General features: G+C 41.9%; 1 protein-coding gene across 1 annotated transcript; it reads left to right on the top strand.

Moving 5' to 3' along the window:
• Positions 1 to 2,163: 2,163 nt before the first annotated feature.
• On the top strand, positions 2,164 to 16,177 carry LOC129854144 (cadherin-5-like). Its single transcript, XM_055920897.1, has 12 exons — positions 2,164 to 2,877; positions 7,460 to 7,681; positions 7,825 to 8,104; positions 8,200 to 8,316; positions 8,479 to 8,646; positions 8,835 to 9,013; positions 9,440 to 9,690; positions 9,786 to 9,919; positions 10,075 to 10,184; positions 10,285 to 10,387; positions 12,222 to 12,467; positions 13,303 to 16,177. Exons 2-12 carry the CDS (start codon positions 7,460 to 7,462, stop codon positions 13,785 to 13,787), a joined length of 2,295 nt encoding a protein of 764 aa, XP_055776872.1. The 5' UTR covers positions 2,164 to 2,877; the 3' UTR covers positions 13,788 to 16,177.
• Positions 16,178 to 23,603: the final 7,426 nt, after the last annotated feature.

Genomic DNA, 23,603 nt, shown 5'->3' with positions numbered 1-23,603 from the left:
AAAAACAAGCCAGTGTCAAATGCGTTTGGATTGTTGTCGGTGTTAACAGTGGAGTGCAAGCTTGTTTTTCGTTTTAGAGGAACTGTACCAAAATATAGTGAATTTGTGAATTATATCTTGGTCAAAGCAGTCAAATAAAATGTTTTATTACAGCACTACATCGTTAAAGTGGTTACCCGTTGAACTGTCAAGGTAACATGACCTAGATGTCATTTTTATTTTACACAGTTAGACATTTGATGTCATTACTTTCAGTGTTTAAAAACATGGCATTGTACATTGTATTCCTTACTGAATGTATCCAATTCCCTATTTCCACTCGATTGTATCTTTTACCTCGTTTTATTTAGAGTGAGCATCCAGCCACCACAGTCTAGCTGAGCTGAATTAACACTGATTGTATTGGAAGCATAACATTTTCCAACTTGAATACTTAACCAGTGAAGAGGAACGCTTCCAACATGTTGCATAATTTACCATGATCCCCCCCCCCCCCCCCCCCCCCAAACACCAGATCTAGAGTGCATTGTAGGCACCATCAGTAACCCCTGGAAGGTGAGAGGGGCACAACCCTCTGCATCAGGTTGGTGTCATTGAAATAACCTCTCGCTGGCTGGATTGACCGAGCCGAGGAGCTTGAAAAGTGACGAAAGTGGGGGGCAATCACAGAGTCAGGTAAAACCACGGGGAGAGAAAAGAAAAGAACCCTCTACAAAAAGCAGCACAAAATAATTCAGTGGGGTGTCAAATTTTGAAGAATGCATAGTGTTAGAGATGGGAGGGGGGATTTTTTTTATTTTGGGATGGGGGGGGGGGGTTATAAAGTTGGTTCCTTCCCATATCTCAGTCACACAGCACACCTCAGGCACATTCGCATTGAGATCAGTCAGATAAGTTATTGTAAACTGTACGTCACCCCCATTCTCTAAGGGGCTATACAGCGTACTGCTTGCCCAAAGCAAATGAACTATGACAAGAACCCTGCTATTTTTAAAGAGCACACTTCACAAGGCATTGACTCCCCTTCGCTGGCTGTGATGAACATCAAGGATCACACACCAAGGACTGGACAGGGTTAAACACTGTCTCAATGGTCAAGACATCAGTGTGACACAACCACTAGCTGACCACTTGAAACAGAAATTACTGCCAAAATGGAAAATGAGAAGAGCTTCCAGTAATATCATTAGGTCAAAGCACTGCTGCATTCCACGGAGCGTCCTCTGAGTCCTACAGAGAGACTTTCATTACATTTCCCAGACACATGAAGAGTATCTGAGTCTCTGCATAGGCTACATGGAAAATCAAGCTCCCTTTCCAAGAATCATCCCCTGGTCTGCATATCTCAGTCACACCTCTCACACTGTCACATGCAAGAGGCCAGTTCAGATCAATGTAAAGTAACACATAACATAGTTATAATATGTATGATTAAATATCTACTGCTCTGAGAAGTATGTATATATATAATTATGTCTATGGTCTGCATGGCATTTAGGGGGATTTAATTTATTCATTTTGAACTTTTTATTCTAGAGGCTGTGCCTTAAGCACGGTCCCCCCCTGGAACCCTGTAGATTCCCATGACTATATCTAATATCTAAACAGCTAAATAGCTATGTGCATAAAATCATATCTCTCTCTTTAAGTGCACAGCTATATACAGAATATATCTACAGAAGAAGCAGATCCCCTCCCTCCTACCAATTACAGCTAGAACCATGACCCCTGCTGTGACAAAGGATGGTGTAATTTTCTTGTAATACAGACCCCTATAATTATAATAATGGCTGCTTTCTTTTGAGAGTCCATTACCAGAAGGAAATACCTACAAGTAGCCATCAAATAATGATTTCAAATGTAAAGTGAGGTCAAAGCAGGTGAATAACGACAGAAGAATAGAACAGTAAGAGACACGGAGAGAGACAGGAGGGTGATTTGCTGCTCCCACTGCAGGGACGGCTACTTCATTCTAGAGCTACTTGTCTGTCTGCTGTCTGATCCACGAAAACGTTGAGAAGAGTTACGGTTGCCAAGCAGGAAAACAAACAAACAAAAGTCAAATAGTCTCTCTCTCTCTCTCTCCCCTAAGGTATCATCCTAGGTCTTCTGTCAAATAGGCTTTCTGTCTCTTTAAGACTAATCTCACTAAACTGACTGCCTCCCTTCAGCTCTACAGGGTACAGCTCCAGTCCAATTCCCCAAATTACAGATGATGCTCAAGGGACAAGCGAGAGAGTACTGGAGAAAGCCCACTCATCTCACTTACCGACTTAGACAAGATCTCAGAGGCAGATACGCCGCCGTAGCCCTGAAAAATGCAATACCACTATGTGGGAAATCTCATGGGATTAACGTCTATAACCTGTTTATCATAAACTTTGTCCCATAGGTATGAATAATGAATCTCTTTGCTTTCTCTCCTTCTTTTTGTGTTTTCATCAAGAAGGCGAGAGCAGAAATGTAATGTTTCTCACACCGCTCTGCCCCTCCACGCGCCACAGTCTGCCTGCCTCTTAACATGTGGCTGGTGCTCTCACCGCCTCCTCCAGTCACTTCAGCAGCGACGTGCGGCGCTGTGATACACGCATCGCATGCCTCCCTCTCCCCCCTCAGCCCAGGCTCTGCTCTTCAGGCTGCAATTAGGAGAGGAGAGGGACTATAACAGGAAACGTGACCAGGGGAACTGGGCTGATCTCTGTGGCCACTGGGCTGGCCTGGAAGTTCTTAGTCCTCTGAGAAGAGAATCTGACAGGTCCACAGCCAACAGCTAACATTACTAATGCTCTTTCACCCAGGATCTACCTGTGACTTATACCTGCCTTATACGAATTGGACGAGCTAAAAAGCAGGAGTTCAGAAAATAATTAATCTCTGGTAAGTCATTCCAGTCATTTATACTGTATGAATTGTTTTGTTTCTATTGTAATTTTTGTTACACATAACATTTTCTAATTTGTGTGGATATGTATAAAATGTATGATTTAAATACCACATCGATACAGTATGTTGTATCTTGTTGCGTCTCAAACTGATATAATCTATTACCACAACGGACAACAGCGACTGATTTGATAACATTAGCCCCGAGTGTAAGGCTGAACCCTCGAGACAATTTGATACCAGATTGACTATGTTGATGTGTGCTACACTAATACTCTGTAGCCATGAGGGAGAAATAAATCAAAAGAAATCCTGAAACCATCTGTGCATCTTGAGTTACACAGTAGTGTACAACGTATTGAGTCTTGTATTCTATGACGTAAGTGTAAGGTAACTCAACCTCAGATATCGTTTTCCTTTCAAAAGTAGGCAAACATAGCATTGTATTCATTTACCTATACCAGATTTATGACAGTGTTAACAACATTGAATTGTTTCGATACTGTACATAGATCGAGATGCAGGTGCTCCAGGACTAATTGTTGAGACTTGAAATGATGCCAATGAAGCCGAACATACAGCCGAACACTAGGATAGCAGTTCAACTCGTCAAATAACATCTATCGACGCTGGACTAATCCTTATAGCAAGTATAATGTCAAATAACTGTGGTGAAAGAGCTCAGAGAAGAGGTGTGATAGATAGACACTTTCTGTCAGACTCAGAGAACAAGTGCTGCCAGAGAGAGCCAGTGAGTCCAGTGTGATATTGGGTGGGTGAAGCAGGGCTGAGGAGACGGCTCATCAGTGACAGACGGAGTTTCCTCGAGGAGTGAGTAGGCAGACAGATTATTGGAAGCTGCTCTGTGATTAAAGCTGTTTTAATCTACAGTGGGCAAACACACACACCCACACACACATATTGTACGTCACTTAATTCTACAGTATCATCACAGTATTGAGGCTTGCTTGATAGTTGATCTTGGATAGACAGAACTCAACATAATGTGTATGCTGAGTGTTTGGCTTGATAGTACCAAATATTGCTTATTTTTCGACTAATGTTACAGTACAGTATATGATTAGAGATTTCAGGTGCATCAAGTCAGGTTGTATGAATATATCCATAAACTGATGAATTGATATGGATACTCCATATAGCTTTGTGTGCTACTTGGGGTTGGAACACCAATTGTCTCAGGCATACCCGCCTGTGAACTGTGTGAGTCATAGCCTACTAAGATGAATTCAAGCTGAATAATGTACAGCGTATTTCAAAATACAGTACCGTATTCCTGTTTTTTTCTACAAGATTAGCTGCATTATTGAAAACTTCAGAAAAATGTCTACATGGTCATCAAATCTGACATTTGCATAGACAGCATTTAAAATGGCACAGACAGAGAAATTGACTTACAGTTATCATTGAATGGCATTCAAATGAAAGGTCAATGGACTCGCTTTGAGGAGAACAAGAAACTGATATTCTGGATATAAGTTTGCCCATGATTTAAGAGTCAAAATGGGATTGATCCATTTGACCTAGGTATAGCTGAGGCCCTGAATGAAATACTTTACCATTGTCCGATAGCATCCTACCTAAACCAACTAATTTAACACATAAAAATCCCATTGTTGTCTCCTTAACTCTCGCTACTGCTCAAGAAATTGTCAAAGAAAGAGAGAGCCAGAGAGACTGAGAGAGAGGGGGAGAAAGAGAGAGGGAGAAGAAGACGGGGGCAGAAATTGAATTGCAGGAAGGGTGTGAGGCCACAGTAGCATTAGCTTAATGATGACCCTTCATTAGAAATGGGAATGTTATTTCCCAAAGGCATTGTGTTTACACTTCCGCTCCTTGATAACAGACCAGACATCATGACCTCACTGGGAGGACTCACTGTAAGTACCCAGTAACAGAACAAGGAGATATTTAAAAAATGCAATTTTGGACATAATGAGCCATCCATGACTACTAATACAGCTGCAAACAGTGACGATTGAGGATGTCTATCTCTAAAGTGCCTGGAGTTTTAAAAAGTTCTCTCCTTTAGGGGATAAACTTCAGGGCGTGGCAGGAAGGACATCGAATGACGCACAGTTAACACATACGATTAGGAGTAACAAGACAACCATATATAGGAAAGTTTGGTTGACTCTTTACGTTACAGCACAGAGTAAATGTTTTCCAACAATTTTTTTGATTTGTTTATATATACACTGCTCAAAAAAATAAAGGGAACACTAAAATAACACATCCTAGATCTGAATGAATGAAATATTCGTATTAAATACTTTTTTCTTTACATAGTTGAATGTGCTGACAACAAAATCACACAAAAATGATCAATGGAAATCAAATTTATCAACCCATGGAGATCTGGATTTGGAGTCACACTCAAAATTAAAGTGGAAAACCACACTACAGGCTGATCCAACGTTGATGTAATGTCATTAAAACAAGTCAAAATGAGGCTCAGTAGTGTGTGTGGCCTCCACGTGCCTGTATGACCTCCCTACAACGCCTGGGCATGCTCCTGATGAGGTGGCGGATGGTCTCCTGAGGGATCTCCTCCCAGACCTGGACTAAAGCATCCGCCAACTCCTGGACAGTCTGTGACACAGATGTGCTCAATTGGATTCAGGTCTGGGGAACGGGCGGTCCTTAGCGTCAATGCCTTCCTCTTGCAGGAACTGCTGACACACTCCAGCCACATGAGGTCTTGCATTGTCTTGCATTAGGAGGAACCCAGGGCCAACCGCAACAGCATATGGTCTCACAAGGGGTCTGAGGATCTCATCTCGGTACCTAATGGCAGTCAGGCTACCTCTGGCGAGCACATGGAGGGCTGTGCGGCCCCCCAAAGAAATGCCACCCCACACCATGACTGACCCACCGCAAAACCGGTCATGCTGGAGGATGTTGCAGGCAGCAGAACGTTCTCTACGGCGTCTCCAGACTCTGTCACGTCTGTCACCGGTCCTGCTGCTGGGTTGTTGCCCTCCTACGGCCTCCTCCACGTCTCCTGATGTACTGGCCTGTCTCCTGGTAGCGCTTCCATGCTCTGGACACTACGCTGACAGACACAGCAAACCTTCTTGCCACAGCTCGCATTGATGTGCCATCCTGGATGAGCTGCACTACCTGAGCCACTTGTGTGGGTTGTAGACTCTGTCTCATGCTACCACTAGAGTGAAAGCACCGCCAGCATTCAAAAGTGACCAAAACATCAGCCAGAAAGCATAGGAACTGAGAAGTGGTCTGTGGTCCCCACCTGCAGAACCACTCCTTTATTGGGGGTGTCTTGCTAATTGCCTATAATTTCCACCTGTTGTCTATTCCATTTGCACAACAGCATGTGAAATTTATTGTCAATCAGTGTTGCTTCCTAAGTGGACAGTTTGATTTCACAGAAGTGTGATTGACTTGGAGTTACATTGTGTTGTTTAAGTGTTCCCTTGATTTTTTTGAGCAGTGTATATATATATATATTTTTTTTTAGCCCTTTTTCTCCCCAATTTCATGGTATCCAATTGGTAGATACAGTCTAGTCTCATTGCTGCAACTCCCGTACGGACTTGGGACAGGTGAAGGTCAAGAGCCGTGCGTCCTCCGAAACACAACCCAACCAAGCTGCACTGCTTCTTGACACAATGCCCGCTTAACTCGGAAGCCAGCTGCACCAATGTGTCGGAGGAAACACCGTACACCTGGCAACCTTGTCAGCGTGCACTGCGCTCGGCCAGCCACAGGAGTCGCTAGTGCGAGATGGGACAAGGGCATCCCTGCCAGCCAAACTGTTTGGCTAACAGACAACGCTAGGCCAATTTCTCACCGCCCCATGGGTCTCCCGGTCACGGCCGGCTGCGACAGAGCCTGCACTCAAATCCAGAATCTCTAGTGGCACAGCTACACTGCGGTGGCCCAACAATCTCTAGTGGCACAGAATCTCTAGTGGCACAGCTACACTTGGGTGGCCCAACAAAGAAATTGACCTGTTCTGATAAATAGCTGAACACAAGATTCAATAAGATATGGAACAACAAAACGTGATGAGATATTTACCTGCCAAGTTCATTACCTCAAAGGCCAAGATAAGCCTATTGTCAGTGTGGAGAATATAAGATACTTTCTTATCTGTGCTGTATGGGGTTTTAATGAAAGTAATTTGATTGTAGTAGTTTTTGGACTTTAGAATATGATATTAAGCTATTTGGGAACATTTATGAACCATAATCCCCCTCATCTTAATATCCACTGCTAAAGGCTGGCAACAATAAGAGTGGAATAATCCAGATAAAGGATATTATCTGGGATGGACTGCTTTAATGCTTAGTTATCCTCTTGGCCACAAAGAAAGTGTCCATTAAAGAAAGTGTCCATTCAACTTTTCTAGTGGAAAACTCCCAAAAGTGCCAACCCTGCCCATTGGGCATGCCAGTCAAGCTTAATTAAACGCACCTGAAGTAATAGCTAAGCAATTGAAAGAAGACAAATACTTTTTGAGCCAGTTGTGTTGCCTGAGGCGTGAGTGGTCTCAATGGCCCGAATTTAATTCTCTGCTTCTCCCTTCCTTCAGATGATGAGACAGTCTGCATGGAGGCAGATGACAGCACCAGAGCTGTGGATGGGTCTCTTTGCCTTGGCTCTGACCCTCAGTCTAACCATGGCTGAACATATGGATCAGAGGCCAGCACTCCAAACCAGCCCAGTTCTCCACAGGCACAAGAGAGAGTGGTTGTGGAACAACCTTTATGTGGAGGAGGAAAGGCCAACCTACATCCAATACTATCTTGGAAAGGTATGTCGTTGTTTTACCATGTAGGTGTACTCTTGGAGGCTCAGGTGGAAAGCCAGAGAGTTGAATGAGGATATACAGTAATGATATATCTGATAGATCAGAATGTCTTATCTTAACATTGTCATCTGTTTTTCTATTTGTAGTTAAAGTCAACTAAGTCTGGTGACAGGACACACTATGTCATTGAAGGAGAAGGTGCCAACACAATCTTCAAAGTGGATGAAAAAGGAGACATCTTTGTCACTGAACGATTGGATCGAGAGGTGAAAAGCAAATACAATCTAACGGCAAAGCTGCTTGATGCCAGCAACAAGTTGCTGGAGAAAGAGGAAAAGTTTGTGATCCTGGTTACTGACATCAATGACAACGATCCAGTGTTTACTAAATCGTTCAATGCTTCTATCAAAGAGAGATCCAAAAGAGGTACAGGAGGTCAAATCCTAAACACAAGGATGATTATGCTGGATATTAAAGAATGCTTTTGCTAAATCACTTCTCTTTATTTCTTCCCTGTGTAGGAACTAAAGTGATAGAAGTCACTGCCACTGATGCAGATGATCCAACGACTGCAAATGGAGAACTTGTTTACAAATTATTAGAGGGGGGAGATTTCTTCAATATAGAAAGCACAACAGGTAGGAGATGTTCATTCATTTGATACGTCATGAAGTCCATTGTATCTTCATCTCTTTTCAATATTCTTTCCTAATAACCCCATATTCATTTACTGTTGTGTTCGTGTCTCTGAAGATGCACGAGTCATGAATCAAAGACTAAATGAATTTTCTTCATTTCAGGGATTATCACTACCAAGTATGAGAACCTGGACCGTGAGACCCAGAGTAGCTATGTGGTTGTGGTTCAAGCCCAGGATCTGAGAGGAATTAAACAAGGGGGCACCGCCACCACCTCTGTCAGCATCGCAGTCAGCGACATCAATGATAACATAGCCACATTTACCAAAAGTAAGGGCAAAAAAGAACATCCCTGACAGCTATACAGTTATAGCACATTGACAATTATTGGTCTTATAGGAGATAAACCTAAATATGAACGATTGTTACGGAATTCCTGGCAGCAAATTAGGGATTATTCTATAATCTCGTCCCTCAGAAGCTTCTCTTACTATCACGTAGAGTGTCTTTTTCCCTAGGTTCCTATGTATTTAGTGTGAAAGAGGACATGAAGCGGGGACAGAGAATAGACACCATGGTCCTGGAAGACAGAGATGAGATCCAGAATAAAGACCCCATCTTCACCATAGCACCTTCATCTGACATTTTTGAAATGGAGCGCAGTCAGATCAAAGACGGCAACCTCATGCTGAAACAGGTATTTCACTCGTCCTAAACTGTTACTTTTTTTTTTTAATCACAAAAAAACGATCCACATTTTTGTCTCTATAGTGCAACCAGGTTTAATGCTTTCCTAATCTGTCCTAAACTCTACTGTAGATATGAGCATTACCGAGTGATGCATAACACTAAACTATACAGTAGCAGAGACTAAAGAAATAAGACCATGCACTCTTTGAAGCACATATGAAAATGAATGTCCTTGAAAGACTCCTTGAAGACCATTATTAAGTAATGAAAATGAAACTACTTAAAGTATTCTGCGAAAAAAAAGTATTAGTACAGCCTGTACATTATAGATAACGATGTAGGGAATATGTATGAGAGTGACACATTTGCTGAAGATTATACGTATAGTACATGTACTGAGTCTTTTCCTTAAAGTTCCTTAACTACTTTTCAGGGACTGGATTATGAAACCAAGAGCAGCTACACGTTCTTTGTGCATGTGAGGGAGAACCACTTGCAGTCCCCTGCGGATAATAAGGACAATCCATTGATCAAGGCCCAGGTGACCATCCAGGTGCTAGATGTTGATGAGCAGCCAGAATTCAGCAAGAGCATCTACAACTTTAATGTCATAGAGGAAATGATGGTCAATAATATTGGAGTCGTTTCAGCCAGAGATCCTGATCAAGCCAACAAGGCCATACGGTACTCCAACACATTCACATGCTACTGATGCTAGAATTAACAGCACTTCTTTTCTGAGAGGTGATTTCCACAATGTTTCAATACGCCCTCTACAGGTATTCCATTGAGGACAAGGACAGTCCCATTGGTATCAACCCCATAACTGGACAACTTTTCACAGTGAGGAAGCTGGATCGGGAGCTTGTAGCCAATCACATGTTCCAGGTTAAAGCTAAGGAGGAACCAAATGGTATGACATTAGCCATAATCTTTAATCTCATTAACAGCAAATACACATGTATTGCGTAAAATGTAATTCATGTCCAATTTTTTTTTAAATCTTAATAACTAGTATGGTTTAGGTATTTCCCAATAATAAAATAATGTTTCCCATCTCCTCTTCAGGACTGGAATCTTTTGTGAACGTCAACATACTGGTCATTGATATCAATGACAACAAACCAGAGCTGTCCATTGAAGAGATATTCGTTTGTGAAAATGATATGGCTGGCACGGTAGGATTTTTTCCAGAGTTAGATGTCATCTAAGCCATCAATCATTAAACTTTTCTGAAAATTGCATTAAGTCTTTTTTAAATGTATTCCCCTCACACAGGTGATTGGGACCCTAAGTGCCACAGACAAAGATGATAATTTGCCCGCATTCAGCTTCACGTTGGGGAAGCCGAACGCCAACTTTTCAGTCATCAATAACAACGGTGAGAGAACTGATCATTTCTATGCATGAACACGTGACAAGTGGCACCTTTATTATGGCACCTTAAGCTGTGCCGGCAGAAACATTGTAGTAATGTTAAGCTGTTGGTTGTTGTGAGGGGCAGTGAAGTGGGTATAACAGGGAAAATGTGGAGGTGAATGGCTGGTTCAGATATGTACTCAGGATAGCACTGTGCTCCCCAGTGGCAGAGGAATCAGCCTGGGCAGCGCTCCGTTCTAAAGCTATCTGACGTCTGAACGTTCTCCATCTAGTCGGGTGGAAACGAGAACAGAAACAAACCGCTGAGAGTCCCTGAAATATTCATGATGTACAAGCTCTTTAAAACCAGCAGCCCTTCATTACATATTTGGAGAGCAACAGTGACGACCTCAGAGGCACTCTGGCTGGGGAACATTTTCAGTGCAGCGCTGGGGTGGCCTGGTCCAGTCTGTGCTGCCTCGTTGGCTGCACTGCATAATGAACTGATGTGACATTTCACCATGTAATGATCAGCCAGGAACACAGAACACTGGGAGTAGGCTGCACATTAGCCCAGTGCAACTAGAGAGAAGGTCATAGCAGCGGAAGACCAGAAGAACAGTGAGAAGTTGTTCTTACATTAGTGATGACGTGCATGTCAAGGCCATATCTCTAGCTTTGATGTACTGTATGCACTACAGTACATCCTTCATAGCTTCTATTTCTGAATGGTTATATACTGTAACTCTACTGAAATGAGGCCAACCAAATTGAACATAGAAACTGAGCATGCTCATTTTATATCAACATATACTGGCACCTAAAGCTCATGGAGATAATCATGTCTAATCCACATGGGACTAACCATGTGGAAAAGCCTAATTCCTATATCGAGGTTCGGAGCACATTCAATTATCCTGCTTTGAGGATTCTTACCTACTGCGATTTTAGGGATTTTGTTAGTGCGGAAAAGTTTCACTGACACATAAACCCTCAGATTCAACAGTGTGCTTATTAGACCTATATCTATCCTGCCCTGCCTTTCTAAAGTCCCTCGCTACATATTCATCGCCAGACCCACTGCTCCAGGTCATCTATAAGTCTTTGCTAGGTAAAGCTCCACCTTATCTCAGCTCACTGGTCACGATAACAACACCCACCCGTAGCATGCGCTCCAGCAGGTATATCTCACTGGTCATCCCCAAAGCCAACACCTCCTTTGGCCGCCTTTCCTTCCAGTTCTCTGCTGCCAATGACTGGAACGAATTGCAAAAATCACTAACTTTAAACATCAGCTATCTGAGCAGCTAACCAATCTGTAAATAGCCCATCCAATCTACCTACCTCATCCCCATATTGTTTTTATTAACTTTTTTGCTCTTTTGCACACCAGTATTTCTAATTGCACATCATCATCTGCACATCTATCACTCCAGTGTTCATTTGCTAAATTGTAATTACTTCGCTACAATGGCCTATTTATTGCCTTACCTCCTCACGCCATTTGCACACACTGTATATAGACTTTTTTTTCTATTGTGTTATTGACTGTACGTTTGTTTATTCCATGTGTAACTGTGTTGTTGTTTGTGTCGCACTGCTTTGCTTTATCTTGGCCAGGTCGCAGTTGTAAATGAGAACTTGTTTTCAACTGGCCTACCTGGTTAAATAAAGGTGAAATAAAAATACAAAAATTGAGTAGATGCAAAAGTCTGCACCAAAGTAAATTGTAGCTAAGAGCATTCCACCATTGGAACCAATGCTATGAAGATCCATGTAATGTATTCAAATGTCCTCCAAATTTAACCATGGCAAACCTCTAATAACTAACATTGTTTTATGTCCGCCTCTCCTAGACAACACGTCTAACATAGTGCTGAAACATGGAGGCTTCAGCATGGAGGACTCCGGGGATTATGTAATAGAAATTGGGATCAGCGATGGAGGCAGGCCTCCCATGAGCAGCATCACCTCTCTGCCTATCAAAGTGTGCAGGTGTGACAACAAGAGGATCCACACCCAGTGCAAAGCAGCCCAACTCAAAATGGGTGTCAGTGTCCACGCCCTTATTGTTATACTGGTGTGCATCCTGACTATTCTGGGTGAGTCAATCTCTCCTCTACCGTATACAGCCCTCTCCATTTTAACTGGCATTCTATTACACCACTGTCCCTGATTAAGACATGTTGTAAAATAGAGCAATCGTCTAAGACATAAAAAACAGGGATCATTAAACAAGGTACTTCAGCTCAAGGTGTTCTTGGGTCAAATCAAGATGTGTTTACGACACAAGGACAAGGATAGGATTTATTAACGATAAATGTGAAAAATTCACATGATGGGGGATGTGCAACTAATTTCAATCTATTGTTTGTTTATTTTTTGGGACAAAGTTGAAGAGTTTTACCTCAGTATCTGATTGGATAAATAACATTCAAGAATGCAGGACAAGAGAAGTAAATAGTGGAAGGAACGGGAAGCATTGAGCTGAATATTCTCTTTGATACTTTCTCTGCTGTCTTGGGAGAAAGCCATTTGTCATATTAGATGAGCCATGTGCCAGAGATGTTTTATCAAAAGCTCATATCTGAAGCAGAGAGCAATCGCACTGCTGCAGTAGGCTTCTACAAAAGCAGATAATGTGGGAAAAACATGAGAAGAATGGGAAGGCTAATGAGAAGATGATCAGTTATTCGGCTGTCTTGTTTCCAAAGACACAGAATGAAGTGATGATTAACTATTAAACATTGAAGTCATTATCATACGAATCCCAAAGAAATATACTGGAGACCCATTCGACAAAATATTTTCTCACACCCGATTTAATTTAACTCATGAAATATATATATATTTTTTCCACTTCTTTCTTTTTCAGTACTTATTAAAACCCCAAACTGTGTGACATGGATATTAAACATGTTTTCTTCCTCGTTCCAGTCATAGTGATCCTGATCGCTATGAGAAAACGTCACCAGAAGGATGCCCTGGTCACTCTGGGTAAGAGTGAGATCCACGAGCAGCTAGTGACGTACGACGAGGAGGGCGGTGGGGAGATGGACACCAACGGCTACGACGTGTCCATCCTGATCTCAGCTCAGAATGACGGCAGCATGAGGCAGGGCCCCAGCCTTTACGCCATGGTGAAGAAACCACCAACCGCGTGCAAGGGAGACATGGCCGTGATGATCGAGGTGAAGAAAGACGAGGCTGACCATGACAGGGATGAGATCCCCTACGATACCCTGCACATCTATGGCTACGAGGGGCCAGAGTCCCTGGCTGGTAGCCTCAGTTCCCTGGATAGTTCCTCCACGGGCTCTAACCTTGACTATGACTTCTTAAACGACTGGGGCCCTCGCTTCAGAACCCTGGCTGAGCTCTACGGGGTGGATGGGTCTGAGGGAAGTGACTCCCCGTATTGAGCACACTGAGCCTAAAGACCAGCAGGCAGGACGTCTCTCAGCTCTCTCAGCTCTTCCTTTGACTAAAAGCACATCGGGATTAACTTCTTCCACTAATCCGTCCAATCATAGCACACTATGATAGGGTTCACTCAAGCGTGTGCCAATTTTAAGTAATTCTCTCTTCTTCTCGTTCTTTTTCCTCTTCTTCTACCTCCTGTTCCTCCTACTCTTACTTCTCCTTTCCCACTCTTTTCCCTTGTTATTATTATTATTATATTATTATTTTAAAGAAATAGTGCTTTTATTTCCTTTTCTTTAATTTATTTGTTTCTGTCACGTGAATTTGACAACAAAGGGAAATAGATTTGGTGTAAAGAAAACCGTTAACATTCCACAACTGTGCTTCATTTATTTGTTTTACATTTATTTGAGGTTTCAGAGGAGATTAAGAAATGTGTTCGATTTTTTGTTCGATTTCTTGTCCGATTACTCACACAGAAATCTGTATACCTTAATTTTGATTGATTGTGTTTTTTTATGGTTGACTAAACCAACTGTAGCTATGTAGAGAGGGTGGGTCATTCAGTGAGTCACAGTGGCAGTTGTCTTTCAGACAGAATTACCCTTCTCACCAAGAGCTACTATTGTCCAGGGAGCCCGGCAGGAAACAATGATAACAGAAGCTCTGAAATAATTAAAGTCTATTCCCAGTTTATTTGACAGGACTCATCAACACATCAATTGTTGTGGATAAAGCCCAAGTCTCTGAGGTCCACTGTAACAAAAGTATTACAACCAACTCAGGAAATGTGAAGTAGCTCAATAGTCCTTTGGATGACCACAAAGTTATCTGAATAACTTTAACCTTTCATCCTAGAGCTACTGCTTCAACATCCCACTTCAATATTCTTCTTCAACATACTGCTTCAACATATTGCTTCAACATACTGCTTCAACATACTGATTCAATATTATTCTTCAACATACTGCTTCAACATACTGCTTCAACATACTGCTTCAATATTCTTCTTCAACATATTGCTTCAACATACTGCTTCAACATACTGCTTCAACATATTGCTTCAACATACTGCTTCAACATACTGCTTCAATATTCTACTTCATCATACAGCATGTGCTTCTGCTCCATTTGCTGAAACAGCTTAAAATAATGAGGGCAATCTACACAAGATCAAGTTTATCATTATCGCTATTGTCCTTCTTGACTGAAGACATTGCAAAAAGAGAGCAAAGGTTTACCCCTGTTTTCATTATATTCCATTTGCTTTCGAATGTGGACTGTTTGTTGTATACTGAAGATTTTCCTGCATGGCACCACTTCTCATAAACCATGGATACAATATGTGGAAGCCATCTTACCACTTCCCTGTCTGGATCATATACACGGAGAGCTGGACCCCCATCCTTTTTCAAACACCAGAGTCCGCCCCTACACATTACCCAAACAAAACACTGGAATCAGCTTCCTGCACATATGTATGTGAGGAAGCAATTTTCCTGTCCTGTTATCTTTTAAAGTAAACCAACACATTGCAGCCCGTTTTCCTGTTTTCCTGCCTGGGAAAAACCTTTGGATAGGGCAAAATAGATAGAGAACAATGTAAGAGCCATGATGGCTTTAACAACAATCAACATTTAATTTCTGTGTTGACCATCTACCAAAGATCAGTATGGTGAAACCTCGGCATACAATAGATGCCACTGGTAAACTGTGCTGTAATGTTATGTCTCTAGTACTCCATTTCTATATAACATACCTGATCTACTTCGTTCCATGCTATTAATGATCATTGTCTGCGCACAACTCTATTCTATTTCACAAGCTCTTACTGTTAGTGGTGCTTTTCTGTAAACCTTACGGCAATAAGTAACTTGGCAATACGGGATCCATGTTATCGAGATTGTGAGTACTGGAAATATAGTTGTCTACACTGTATATAGAAATGTGCCTGAATATTGATATTGGTCTCACTTCCTTTTGCGTTTTTTCAAAATTATTTTACTTGACACTGGTCTTTGTCTGCTGAGTGTAAGCGTAAAATATGTTGTTATTTTTTTTACACTTGTAGTGTAATTGATATGTAATTGTGCATTGATTGATGCTATATGTATGTGTGAGTCTACCTGTGTAAATACACTTCAGTGGGTGTCATTCAAATGCATTCCTTTTGTATGCAGCTAGGTCATTCTGTAGGAGAGCAATATGTGCCTTGGTTTATGATCATTCTCTCGATGGTGAACACAATCTTTTCTATGGTTTGTATCGTGTAAAACAACAACTTTTTATTTAGTACCAATTTTGTATGTGTAAAATAAACGTAGCACTCAAAAGTCCAAAAAGTGAGCTTTATTGTTTCAAAAAAATGCAAGAAGGAATAGAATAATATTATACTAAATGGAATTGAACTGACTAGTTTAGCATAGCATAGCTTTGATACTTGGTACAAACCATGGTCCGTTCTAAGTTTTGGTTTCTGTGTTCTTCTGTAAGATAAAGAACAGTATCATACTGCCCTTATAGCCATCTATGTTGGCCTCTTGTATTTGTAAAGTCATTATTGTATGAGAGGGTTATCTTCAGGTGAGGCTCAGTCTTCAGATCCAACAGCAGCTACAGTCCCTGAGGTCTAGAAAGTATATGGGAGGACTGGGTGTGTGTGTGAGATTGCAAAGATAACAGAGAGACTAGGGAAAATAACTCAGTGATGTCATGCCTCAAACTCCCGGGATTAAAAGAAAACAGCCAGCAGGGAACTTCCTGAAGCTTCACATGTCCTCACATTTTTTAAAAGGCCCAGGAAAGTGTTGGGCCTCTAAGGACCTGTGATATATGGTGAGTGCCACTGTGCATTTGGGCCATATGAGTCATTGTTACAAGACTGAGAAAGCTATGTGCTTAAAATACTTTGATTTGTTACAGTTGGGATCGGTATCATGGACCGGAAGACGATAACGAAGGTCTTCCTTGGAGTCTTCAAGAAATATTGCATCACAATTTCCAACGTTCAGAAGCCATGTGTCCCTTTACTATCCTCATTTGCACTGTGAACTGAGGCCGGAGGATTGTGGACCTTGAGCAAAAATCTCTTCATTACAGCACAGGAAGTCCAAAGGGGCAAATTAGAGGGAAAATGTGTCATTTTGAATGTTTGAATAGGCCACAATTTGGCAAAAAAACTATTACAATTCAGTTATAACTTACCTGTGGGTCAGTTACACTCAGCTATGGGTCAGTTTCGGCTCCCGAGTGGCGCAGCAGTCCAAGGCACTGCATCGCAGTGCAAAAGGAGTCACTACAGTCCCTGGTTCAAATCCAGGCTGTATCACATCTGGCCGTGATTGGGAGTGCCATAAGGCGGCTCACTATTGGCCCAGTGTCATCTGGGTTTGGCTGGGATAGGCCATAATTGAAAATAAGAATTTGTTCTTAACTGACTCGCTTAGTTAAATAAAGGTAAAATAAAAAATAAATATGTTTCAACAGTGCTGAACTGAATAACTGGCAGAAAGGTGTAGTTTGCCCAAGTGAACACTAGGGGACAGTAAAATGTTGCAGTGCAGGAGGTAACATTTTAGATCAACGGCAATGCTTTCACAGAGAATAGATTTACTCTCTCTATTGCCAGTGGAGGAACAATGTTGCTTTTTAGCCTGACCACTTGTTGATTTTCCATCAATTCAGTGTTTGCCGTCCAACATAAAAACATACACAACTCAAATTCTAAACAAACTAATTCCGAGACATGCTGGAACTATGTCATGCCTAAATCCTAGAACAATGATGAGCCACTGCCTTCAAACAGTCAATAATAACAAAAGCCAGGAGAATGTGATAAAATCTCTCAGGGGATATACCTTTTCCTGTCCAGTCCATACTGCTACGGAATGCAATTATACAGAATTAGTTAGGGTACGTCTCCTATTCCTGACCACCCTGCCCATTCATACCCACAGACTATCTAACCGCTCCACCTGTTTCCTATGTCTCAGACAACCTTTCTGTGTTTGCTGCCTAGCAGACACAAAGATAAATACAACAGCTGGGAATGAGGGGCACCAATACACACGCACACACACACACACACACACACACACACACACACACACACACACACACACACACACACACACACACACACACACACACACACACAATGACACTGAGATAAAAACACAATTCAATGCTAAATGTAATTGTCTATCTCTATATTCATGGTTTAAATAGTTATGTTGTTTTGGAGGTATTTTGTGCTACGGAGGAATGAGGATAAAGGAACCCAGGTCTTCTTCTCATTGTCACTACAACTACATAGATAAACATGGCTGAGGAAATATCCAATATGGCAGTCCCATTTGTACATGTCTGCATTGTTTTAAATAGACAGCTGGATGGCTTAAATTATCCCTCTTCTAATTACCCCTGCAAGACAAATTCCTCACTTAGGAGCGTGTGCAACATAAACACACTGACACTGCTGTGGTTCCTGTCGGATTAATGAGACAGGGGTATCAATTATTAACTATCAGGCCGCGACAACATCAGCGCATCTAAATTTGTTGTCACGTCAGCAACACCCTGGGGGCAACGCCCATCCGCTCGACCCGCACCCCAGCCCTTTGGATTGACAGATCAAACAGACACCGTGTGAACTGAGATGACACCAGCATCTGATCTGGAGATGTGGAGACAATCACCTGAGGGAAGAAGCCCTAGTACTGCCATACATGGTTGTTTCAGCCTCAGTGGACTAAAGGAGTTCTAATGGCTGAGATGAGGAACTAGGGGGAGTAATGGAGAAGTCCCATTACCCAATAAACACCACCAGGGAGAAATGGACTAGCTAGACCCCGAGACCATAGCCCATTCATACATACTGTAATCTTGTCCTTTATTTATCCAGCTAGTTGCAACTAGTTCCACAATACTCATGTGCTCCAGTGGTGCCCCAATTTAATAATATCAATAATAATACATTTGAAGAGCGCATTGACCCACGGTCAATTTGCAAATTTCATTACCTACTGGGATTGAGGTTGGTAGAAATACTCTGACAAAGATACAATGGTTCTCCCTCTGTTTTTAGGCAACTCGAATTTGTGGGTTCATTCAAATGTGAGCATAAATGCATGATAAACATATACATGACATGAGATCAAATATTAATACCATGCACCATGCTTGCTGAACAAATTAGCTCAATAAGATAGATAATCAATGCAGATCTTCAGTCCATGTGCAGCATGTTACATTTCCTGCTGGGTGTAACATAATGAAGCTGGATTGGATGGGATCTGAAATGACTGCGCATACATACAGTGCATTCGGAAAGTATTCAGACCCCTTGACTTTTTCCACATTTTGTTACATTACAGCCTTTTTCTAAAATTGATTAAATTGTTTGTTTCTGTCATCAATCTACACAAAATACCCCTTAATGATGAAGCAAAACCATTTTTTTAAATATTTTAGCAAATGTATAAAATAAACTGAAATATAACATTTACATAAGTATTCAGACCCTTTACTCAACACTTTGTTGAAGCACCTTTGACAGCAATTATAACCTCAAGTCTTCTTGGGTATGACGCTACAAGCTTGGCACAGGTGTATTTGGGGAGTTCTTCCCATTGTTCTCTGCAGATCCTCTCAAGCTCTGTCATGTTGGATGGGGAGCGTCACTGCACAGCTATTTTCAGGTCTCTCCAGAGATGTTTGATCGGGTTCAAGTCCGGACTCTGGCTGGGCCACTCAAGGACATTCAAAGACTTGTCCCGAAGCCACTATTCATTGTCTTGGCTGTGTTTTTAGGGTTTGGAAAGGTTTCGCCCCAGTCTGAGGTCCTGAGCGCTCTGGAGCAGGTTTTCATCAAGGATCTCTCTGTACTTTACTCCGTTCATCTTTCCCTCAACCCTGACTAGTCGCTGAATAACATCCCCACAGCATGTTGCTGCCACCACCATACATTACCGTAGGGATGGTGCCAGGTTTCCTCCAGATGTGACACTTTGCATTCAGGCCAAATAGTTCAATCTTGGTTTCATCAGACCAGAGAATCTTGTTTCTCACAGTCTGAGATTCCTTTAGGTGCCTTTTGGCAAACTTCAAGCGGGCTGTCATGTGCTTTTTACTGAGGAGTGGCTTCCGTCTGGTCACTCTACCATAAAGGCCTGATTGGTGGAATGCTGTAGAGATGGTTGTCCTTCTAGAAGTTTCTCCCATCTCCCTAGAGGAACTCTGGAGCTCTGTCTGAGTAATCATCAGGCCCTTCTCCCCCAATTGCTCAGTTTGGCCGCGCGGCCAGCTCTAGGAAGAGTCTTCGTGGTTCCAAACTTCTTTCATTTAAGAATGATGGAGGCCACTGTGTTCTTGGGGACTTTCAATGCTGCAGAATTTTTGGAGTATCCTTCCCCATATCTGTGCTTCGACACAATCCTGTCTCGGAGCTCTACGGACAATTCCTTCGACCTCATGGCTTGGTTTTTGCTCTGACATGCACTGTCAACTGTGAGACTTCATATAGACAGGTGTGTGCCTTTCCAAATAATGTCCAATCAATTGAATTTACCACAGGTGGACTCCAATCAAGTTGTAGAAACATCTCAAGGATGATCAATGGAAAAAGGATGCACCTGAGCTCAATTTCAAGTCTCATAACAAAGGGTCTGAATACTTATGTAAATACATTTGTAAAAACCTGTTTTCACTTTGTCATTATGGGGTATTGTATTATTTTAGAATAAGGCTGTAGCGTAACAAAATGTGCAAAAAATCAAGGGGTCTGAAAACTTTCCGAATGCACTGTACATGCTGAAGCCATCCCATGTGCATACATATGTCATCTGTCTCGATTTATTTAAGGGCTAGCCCTTCCTTACATAACGTTACATGCTTGCAAATGGCTCCTGATTAGAATTGATTTGATTTCATCTCTCCAAGGAGGAGGAGGTGGACTGAAGCAAAATGACAAGTGAAGGTCATGCAAGTGAAGGAATTTTGTTCCCTTGTTACATCCTCTCTTTGTTTCAGATTTGATCTCCCTCCTTATCCCACATCCTCTCACCCGAAACATGTCATGCTCATCTTTCATGCACAACACAACAATGTTACTTAGACAACGCTATTCATTTTAATTTTTTTACCTTTATTTAACTAGGTAAGTCAGTTAAGAACAAATTCTTATTTCAATGACAGCCTAGGAACAGTGGGTTAACTGCCTTGTTCAGGAGCAGAAAGACAGATTTTTACCTTGTCAGCTCTGGGATTCAATCTTGCAACCTTCCGGTTACTAGTCCAACGCTTTAATCACTAGGCTACCTGCCGTCTTCCAAATGACAATAAAGCTTTTCCATATTGGATGGCAGTCCTACATGGGAAGGAGTGTAACATAAACTTTCTCCCCTCTCGCCAACCGGAATGTATCTTCCACCTCAATGCCTTCCCAGAGTGCAATCAGATGGCCTCCTGTTTTCTAGTCTTTCACCTTCTCCTTACTCACACAGACTCTCAAATAGTGTACACATACAGTGCTAAGACACACACACTTTGTCATCCAAATGTACCAAATCTCCCATATTACTAGTAAGAAATAAATCCTCTGCCTCAAAAATCTTATGTATTCTCTCTCACACACACACAGTAAAATCCCTCCTGTACTTCGTATAATTTTCACATACTTAATCCATACAAAGTTAACAATGTGATGTGGTGACTGAACAGAGATTACAGATCAGATGGGCTGTGTGTGCCCTGAGCGGTCTGTGTCCTACCTGTCTCTCTCACGTGTCACTCCATATGGCGTCTGTCCACAGCAGCAGCAGTCCAGCTCCAGGGAGGGCAGGGCATGTCATCGCTAGCCATACTCCTCTGACCATATGGCCCCAGCTCTGAGTCTCTGGGGAGGAGAGAGAGAGTGTGTCTGAGTCCAAAAGCTAAATCCAAATCTTTCTGTATTATGTAAACTGCAGTTGTGGAAAAGTCCCATGGTACGAACCCCTGTAGAACATAGCCTTCATAGTGGGATTAATAAATATGAAGACTGTATGCTATAAATTATTCCGCTGTTCTGGCTAAGGGAATAACAATGTCCTGATATGACTCTGTCAGAGCACAGGCATCTGAGGTTATGGCGCTGAAATCTGACTAATCCTTCACTTTGTCTGATTTAAAGGGACCTGGTGAATTGATGTTAAAGCAATAGCTTTTGTTTACGTATATATCCCTGCCTGACACCTCAGTAAATAAAGTCGGCCTGCTCACATCTACAGTGTACAGCAACACACCATATGGGTATCTGTTTTGCTCTATATCCCCATCGGTGTGAACGTTCATTGTTGACGTGAAGCAAAGAGTTATACACTCTTCTTTTTCTGCCGACTAGGAATAAAGGACAGAAAATACACTTTAAAATCACAGACGGGCCAGTTGACATCAACAACTAACTACACAATTATCACATTTCTATGTCACCATAGAGAGATAGGCCTATGGGATGCATCTGAAAATACAGTAGGCCTATTCCTTTCTTAAAAATACCCTCACTCCTTCTTCCACTTACAGTATACCTCTGTTCTCCTTACTTTTCAAATCTACAACGACATTGCATAATCCATGATGACATTTTTAAATGCCAAGTAAACATAGTGCACCTTTTTTGCCTTTACAATAGCATGCTTTGGTGAAGGTATCCTTTCAGTGTTAAGTAGAGAGACTTTGCCGTGCGCCAACGGTAGTTTTACAGGCTGAAATATTTATAGCTGTGTGTGCTTGCTGATGCTGCTGTGGAGATGAAAAACGACTAGCAATGACTGAGCGGCATGCCCATCAAGCCCCCAGTCACCGCCTTACAATTCCCTTATCACAGCCCGCTGTATAGGCTACTGCCTCTCTGTCACAGCCAAAACACTGAACAAGGTGACAGTAGTCACCAACTAAATGCGAGATCATTACCTTGACCTCCACCATTGATCCTATCTCTCTGCTCAGAATGTGCCAGCGTTAATTAAAGCTCGTCCAGGCTGTGACACTGTGACATCCAACACAAAAACGTCAGACCATTACCTGAACACCACAGGAGGTTAGTGGCACCTTAATTGGGGAGGACGGTCTCATGGCAATGGCTGGAGTGGAATCGGTTGAATGGTATTAAACACATTAAACACATGGTTTCTATGTGTTTGAGGCCATTCCATCAACACCGTTCCAGACATTACTATGAGCTGTCCTCCCCTCAGCAGCCTCCACTGCTGAACACATCTCAGGAGGTGAGGGAAAGAGGTATAGATTATCTATCACTTTAAAGGAAAACTCCACCCAAAAACTATATTTTGTTATTTGTTTCATTATCCCATTTTTGATATTGTCCCAAAATGTTTTGCATGTCAGCAATCAGGTTTTCAAGACATATAACATTAAAAATACAGAAATAAATGTTTCATCATATTGAAAAATATTTTGGGCAGTCGAAACAATATTAATATGTTCCTATAACGGCGATGTTTGAGGATGTTGCTACAGTAGCCTATTGCCACGTCAAAGTGGTGGTAGGATACAGTAACCAAAAAACGTTTGTAACCACTGGCCTAGTGTAAGAAATTGTAATAGAGACTGGAAACTAGTAATAACTACATTTCAACATAAGCCATATTTTATACAAAAATACACATACTCCTCATTTCTCTTGGACATATGCTGGACTTATTAAGACACCAACTACAGACACACATAATTCCCCTCCCCCATAATAACCACAGAACACACCCAACCCATGGTTGGAGCTCAAGACAAAGAACTATCTCAGGAACCAATGGAACGTG

Source organism: Salvelinus fontinalis, chromosome 4 (genome assembly GCF_029448725.1).
Source record: "Salvelinus fontinalis isolate EN_2023a chromosome 4, ASM2944872v1, whole genome shotgun sequence".
In the NCBI taxonomy this organism is placed as follows: Eukaryota; Metazoa; Chordata; class Actinopteri; order Salmoniformes; family Salmonidae; genus Salvelinus; species Salvelinus fontinalis.
The sequence above is the reverse complement of the archived record's forward strand: the minus strand, read 5'-3'. Positions and strand labels throughout refer to the sequence as shown.